The sequence below is a fragment of the Hyperoodon ampullatus genome (genome assembly GCF_949752795.1).
Source record: "Hyperoodon ampullatus genome assembly, chromosome: 2".
NCBI lineage: Eukaryota > Metazoa > Chordata > Mammalia > Artiodactyla > Ziphiidae > Hyperoodon > Hyperoodon ampullatus.
Window position 1 is genome coordinate 111,110,877 of NC_136915.1, and position 6,297 is coordinate 111,117,173.

The window sequence follows — 6,297 nt, forward strand, 5'->3', positions numbered from 1 at the left end:
TTCCTTGCTGTTGTACGACTGTGATCCCTGAATCCTTGCTGGCTGTCAGCTGAGGGCTATTCTGGAGACCACCCACATTCCTTGACTCATGCCCCCTTTCCTCCCTCTTCAAAGTCAGCAGTGGTAGGTTGAGTCCCCCTTACCTTTCCAATCTCTCCTTCTCCCCTTTCTTCTCTCTAATCCAGCCAGGAAAGTTTCTCAGGACTAGTGTGATAACATGGAACCACGCAGATAATCCAGGATAATCTCCCTATTTTAAGGTCCTTAACTATAATCACATCTTCAGAGTCTCTTTTGCCATGTAAAATGACATATTCACAGGTTCCAAGGATTGGGATGAGGATGTGGGGGTGGGGGAGCATGGGGCGAATAAGGCATTTTTCTGCCCACACTATGCCTCTAGGTGAAGATTTTTTAAAAAGATAAGAAACAGGAGTGGGAGTTTGTGGTATGGGGTAGGTCTGAGTTTTATTTTCAGAATCACTGCCTACTGATCCTGAAGGGGATGAAAATATTTATCTGATATAAATGATTTCCCAGAGTAGGTAGAAGGGAATCCCAGACACTGAGAATGATAGGTCTTGTCTTTCTTTTTAGTTCAGGCATAAGGAAATAGCATGTCTAATTCTATTAGTGTACATTCTTTGAGAGCAGGCATCAGGGACTAAAAACACCCTACCTTCTGGGCAGAGCTTTTCATCCCTGTCCCATGGAATTCTCTGCTTTTCTAGGGATCCTTTTTAGAAAGAAGGTCTGGCCCTGTTGGTTTTGCTTAATTTGCTTCCAGTTCGTCTTCTTTAGCACTAACAACATCAAGGAATGTAATTTGGGGCATTGACAAAATGAATGAAAGAAGCTTCAAAAAAGATGAAAATAATTTCTAATTTTCAGATCCTCCATATATTTAGGATATGAACTCCAAGTTAGATGGCTTTGAACTCTTAATACAGGAATGGCGAGGATCTATTTGTTCAGTAAGTATTTATTGGGTGCCCACTGAATACAAGACACAACAAGTCGAAAGATCTCTGAGAGGAAGAGGCAGTGTGGTGTTCTAATCAAAACAGGCATGGAGCCAACTCTGTGTTCTTGTGAAAGGGCTGGCCTTGTTGACTTAGAGTGTGTGTACCTCCCACAGTTGTTTAATGGAAGAGAGGACTCTGAGTCTCCCTGGAGTTATATCCCTTAATTATATAGTCAATTAATTATTCAAAAGATTGTTTCCACTTTATAGCAGGAGGAAAAAAGATACAGTCTTTTGACTTTTTCTTAGCTTTCTTAGGAACATTTTTTCCTGGCGCACTCTGGCAGAGAAAGGAAACAGGTTTGTTTTGAAGAGGATGGAAATATTGCATTCCAGTGCTTTCTACTCTGGTGGTTGATTCTGATAAGTGGAATTTGGAGAATGTTGCTGGAAAAAAATGATTTTTCCTGATCTTCCATTGAAATGTTGTGCCTGACTTTCTCTACGTTAATTTAACAGTGTCTTTGATTTGAAGGATTTCAGTTCTGGATATTGTAGTGTGCCAGAGTGGGAAAAGCACAGATGAAGAGAGACAAACAGGCCTAGATCGAAACCAGCCCTGCCACTCCTGGGTTATGTCTTATTTTGTGGGTCACTTAATCTCTCTAAGATTTTGATTTCCCTGTGAGGGAAATGAGATAACATCCACCTGTGTTAGCCAGGGTTCTTAGTTTATAACAGCAGAAACCAACTACACATTTAATTGCACACTTAAGCAGATAAGGATTTATTAAAACGGTATTGGATAACTCATGGAGTCTTGAGAAAGGAAAATGCATAGGAACAGGAGAGGCCAGGCAGCTGCCAGGACTACAGGGGAAGTATGTTACAAATACTTCTCCTCCACAGGTGGAGACAGCAGTGTCCTGAAGCTAGACACTGATGCTGCTGACACTGGACACTGGATGTTATATGGTACCTTTACCCTCTCTGCTTATGGAAACTCAGGATTGCTGCCCCCCTGCCCCGCCACCGAGTCAGTGGATTCTCTGCAGTCTCTAACTAGTATCACTAACTTCCAATTCAATGTTTGGGGCAAGGTGTGTCTGCTTGGAGAACTTAGGTCATCTGCTGTTCTGTAGCAGTGAAGGAATCTGTGAAAGCAAGTGTGTAGTGTTTCAGCTTTCAGTAGTGAGAGGTGGGCTCTCCCCATTCACCCAAACTCTGAAGACTGGAAAATTTCCAAACACAGGAAGAGGATCCAGATGCCAGGTAGCTCAAAAAACCCCTAAGAAAACCCAAAAAACACCCCCTACTGGAGTCCATTCCATTGGTAGCCCAACAGTGACCTACCTCCTTTTCCCTATATTTATACTTCCAAAAGAAAAAATTTCTCCCACTCAACCTAATGCAACTATAATTTGTATAATTTAAAATGCTTTCACTTTTCCCCCAAGGGGCATACAAAAATCTCATTTGTTCATCTCCATATTCAAGATCTTTAGGTGGTGTCCATTCCTTCTTCAGGTGTAGCATGATCCCATCTCAGTGTTCTGTAATATTATAGACTGAGTTGTAAAGTTAATCATCACCAACATACCCTATGTAAGAGAGAGAAAGAGAAAATTAGTTTAAATATGTATTTACATATATATCATTGCAAGAAAGAAACTATGGATAAATGCTGTATTCCGTGCTACTGCATCAGGTCACAAGGCCAAAGTAAGTATTTGACTTCCCTCCTTCATTCCCCCATTCCACATCCTTTTATCTTGGCAGACTGATGTTCTTTTTTTTTTTTTTTTTTTTTTTTTTTTTGCTGGTATAGGGTTTATTGACAAAGGCAGAATTTCTTCAGGCAGGTATGTAAGGAGGTGGTGGTTCCTTCTCAGGCATCTTCACTGCCATTTCATAGGTTGGCAAAACATACTGTGGAGGTGCTTCAAAGGCAGGGTACACAGCAATCTCTGGCATGTTTCTGTTGTTGATATATTTGTAACAGTTCCAAACACAGTTGATTAGATAAGCCTTAAAAATGATGAACAAGGCAAAGAATACAAGAACAATGAACAGGAGGCAGCTGGAGTCCAAAGCCAGGAGGTCATCTTTATAGGGAAAATCAGGTAACTGATCCAGATATTCTTTGATTCTTGTCAAGTAAGTGAGAGAACTGATAGCAACCAGGCAGCTGAGAACGAAGTCAGAAAGCCGGTAACAGAAGAACGGAATCAGCCAACCCACTTGATAAGAAATTGCTCCGTATACCAGCATTGAACTGATGATAAACATAAGAACAGAGACGGCAAAAAGACCACAGGCATTATCAGCCATTCTCTCGGACGAATAGTAATTGCCAATGACTTCATACTGAATGTTGACAGCTGGCATTGAGTTTGGATGTGTTACTTCCACAGTCAGCAAAATTGCCATCAACAGGTTGACGACCATGTACCAGGTCCCCAGGATGATCGTCCCGGTGCGGACATGGCAACAGCCGCAGCACCGGGTGCTGTAGAACCGGTCGCTGCGGCTCCGCTTGAAAGTCATGGACACCATTGGGAATCTGGCGGGCCCCGTTCTTGGCCGGGGCCCTGACAAACGCCTTCCGCCCAGCGGTTGAACTCAGATAACTCTGTCACTGTCCAAAATCAAACGACGCGTTTTCTAGCCCGCCCCCGGCCCGGGCCCCAGCCAGACTCTTCGCCTGATGTTCTTTATACAGTGGTGGTGTGACCCAAACCTCCACTCCTGGGGATCCAAGCCCTTGGCAGTCCTACCTGTATCTTTTCATTCTGGCCATTGGTCATCATGGCAGTACTAGGAGTTACCCCAAGGATCTCCTGCATCCAGCCATCCTCTTCCCAACCTTATTATATGGCAGCATCCCTATTTCCTCTTAATATTCAGGGTCAACCATCTCTAACAACTCTGTAACAAGCAGAAAGCCGTTTCACCAGTGGCATCAGGAGTCTGACCTTGTAGTTGGCTCTTCACAGCATGTTGAGATCTGCTCTGGTCAAAGGCTCAGGACAATGAGTGTCGGTGTGGGTCAACTGATAGGAGATGAACTGGCTTCCCCTTGTGCAGTGCCTCACTCAAATGGCAGAATCATCAGGGGAGGCTGTAACAGTCTCATTGGACAAGGAGGGAGTGGCAGCTTTGGTTGATGAAGAAGATTCAGTGAGAGTGAGATTTTTGAGTGCTCTGAGTTGGCCAAATGATACCATATTTCCCAATTCCAGTACAGATATACCTTGGAGATATTGTGGGCTCAGTTTCAGACCACTGCAATAAAGCAAATATCGTAGTAAACTGAGTCACACAAATTTTTTGGTTTCCAGTGCATATAAAAGTTATGTTTACACTATAAGGTGTGCAATAGCATTAGGTCTAAAGAAACAATGTATGGTACCTTAATTAAAAAATACTTTATTGCTAAAAAATGCTAACTATCATCTGACAATGCAGGGTTGCCACAAACCTTCAATTTGTAAAAAAATGCAGTATCTGTGAAGTGCAATAAATTGAAGTGCAATAGAATGAGGTATGCCTGTACTTGGAGTTAAATTCTTTATGCTCAGTGCCCTGAATCTCACACAAAAGGTCTTGCAAGGCTATGAATTGAACATATAATTTGGTGACCCACAGAATGAAACTTTGTGATGTTTCGTGACTATCTCAGTCTTGTGGCCATAAGAGATAAGAGTTTTATATTTATTTTTTAAGCATTTAAAAAAATTGTGGTAAAATACAGATGAGAGCTTTAATTTTTGAGTTATATAGTTTTGGATTTCAGTCTACGTTGTGCAGGTAAAATGTAGGAATTTGTGCTTATTATTGTCTTCGTTCTGTCCAGTAATATTAGAAGAAACCACTCTACTACATAGTCCTTGGAATGGAATTCCCTATACTGTTCATATTGGTCTATGATTGTTCTGGCCGTCATATCTTCCCTGCTTTGGTTCTTTATGCCACGTGACCACAGGTAAGCATTTAATTAGCAGAGATTCTTCATAGTTCCTGCTTCTCTGGGTCACTAGCTTCTGATTCAAGTCTGGATCTGTCTATCTGATAGGTGGCGCAGGTCTCCTGCTAATTTCCTAGTTGTAAGGGAGTCTTAGAAAATGAGTACCTGGCTTCCCAACCTTTTAGAGGGAGCCAGACTGCGTCCCACAAGACTCCTAAGATAGAGAATTCCTCAAACACATGCAGGGAATTCAGATGCTGGGCAGCCTGAAACCTATCCAGGGTTTACTACAATTACTTATGAGGTTGTTAGGGAGATTAAAAAAGATGATATATATAAAACATCTAACATAGTACCTGGTATGTATTACATCTCAATCAATGTTATTTCCTAGCATCTCCCTGGTTAATAAAATTAACAGGACTGTGAAAATATAGTTAGACTCAAGCATTGAAACTATGATGCATGATTTATATCAAAGTTTAATAGGCAGGCTAGGAAAGGTTATATTAAGGCATTGTCTTCTGATACTTTGAAAATTTCTATTTTTGGTAGAAATATTGACATTTTAATTGAGGAAAAGTGTTAATATACTAGTCCCTCAGCATCCATGGGGGGATTGGTTCCAGGACCCTCAGCGATACCAAAATTTGCAGATGTTCAAGTCCCTGTTATAAAATGGCATAGTACAGTCAGCCGTCCTCATCCAAGGATGCGGAGCCTGAGGATACCAGAGGGCCGACTGTATTCAACTTTTTCCCTAAAAAATTCTTTAATAAAATCAGTTCACCTATTTTTATCTGGTTCTTGTTATTATAAAGAAAATTAAAAATTAAACAAAATTGAGTCCATCTTCATCCATAGAAAGTTGTTTAGACTGGACATAGATTCTGTATTGCATTGATTTCTCGTTGGACAGGAACTTGTTCCTGCTTGCTGTTCCATCTGGGTGTCTGAGTTGGTTTTGCGTGTTTGGTTTAAATTTATGAATACGGATGAAAGGATTAGTAAAAATGAGAAAATACTGTTTTGACCTCCTAGCCAAATCTGAAATCAGAATGAAATTGTTCATGAATTTTCTAGTCACAAGCTGCATTGAAATTAGAGGCCCCAGAGGCATATTTATTGGCTTGGAAATATTATCTTCATCTGTTGGCTTCTATAAGCAGCAAAAGAATGTCACCACTGAAGATTTACTCTGCATGACTTGTGATTCCTTCACATGTACATACATGCATTAACTCATTCATCAAACATTTATTGAGCTCCTAGTACATATTGGATATTTTGTAGACTCTGAAAACACATGAAAAGACTTGGTCCCTGAACTTAAGGAGTTCACAGTCTAAATGTAAGGTAGATGTTT

General features: G+C 41.0%; 1 protein-coding gene across 1 annotated transcript; it reads right to left on the bottom strand.

Moving 5' to 3' along the window:
• Positions 1-2,788: 2,788 nt before the first annotated feature.
• LOC307048320 (lysosomal-associated transmembrane protein 4A-like) lies at positions 2,789-3,531 on the bottom strand. The gene has a single exon (XM_079697371.1). The coding sequence runs from the start codon at positions 3,518-3,520 to the stop codon at positions 2,819-2,821; it is 702 nt and encodes a 233-aa protein (XP_079553497.1). The 5' UTR covers positions 3,521-3,531; the 3' UTR covers positions 2,789-2,818.
• Positions 3,532-6,297: the final 2,766 nt, after the last annotated feature.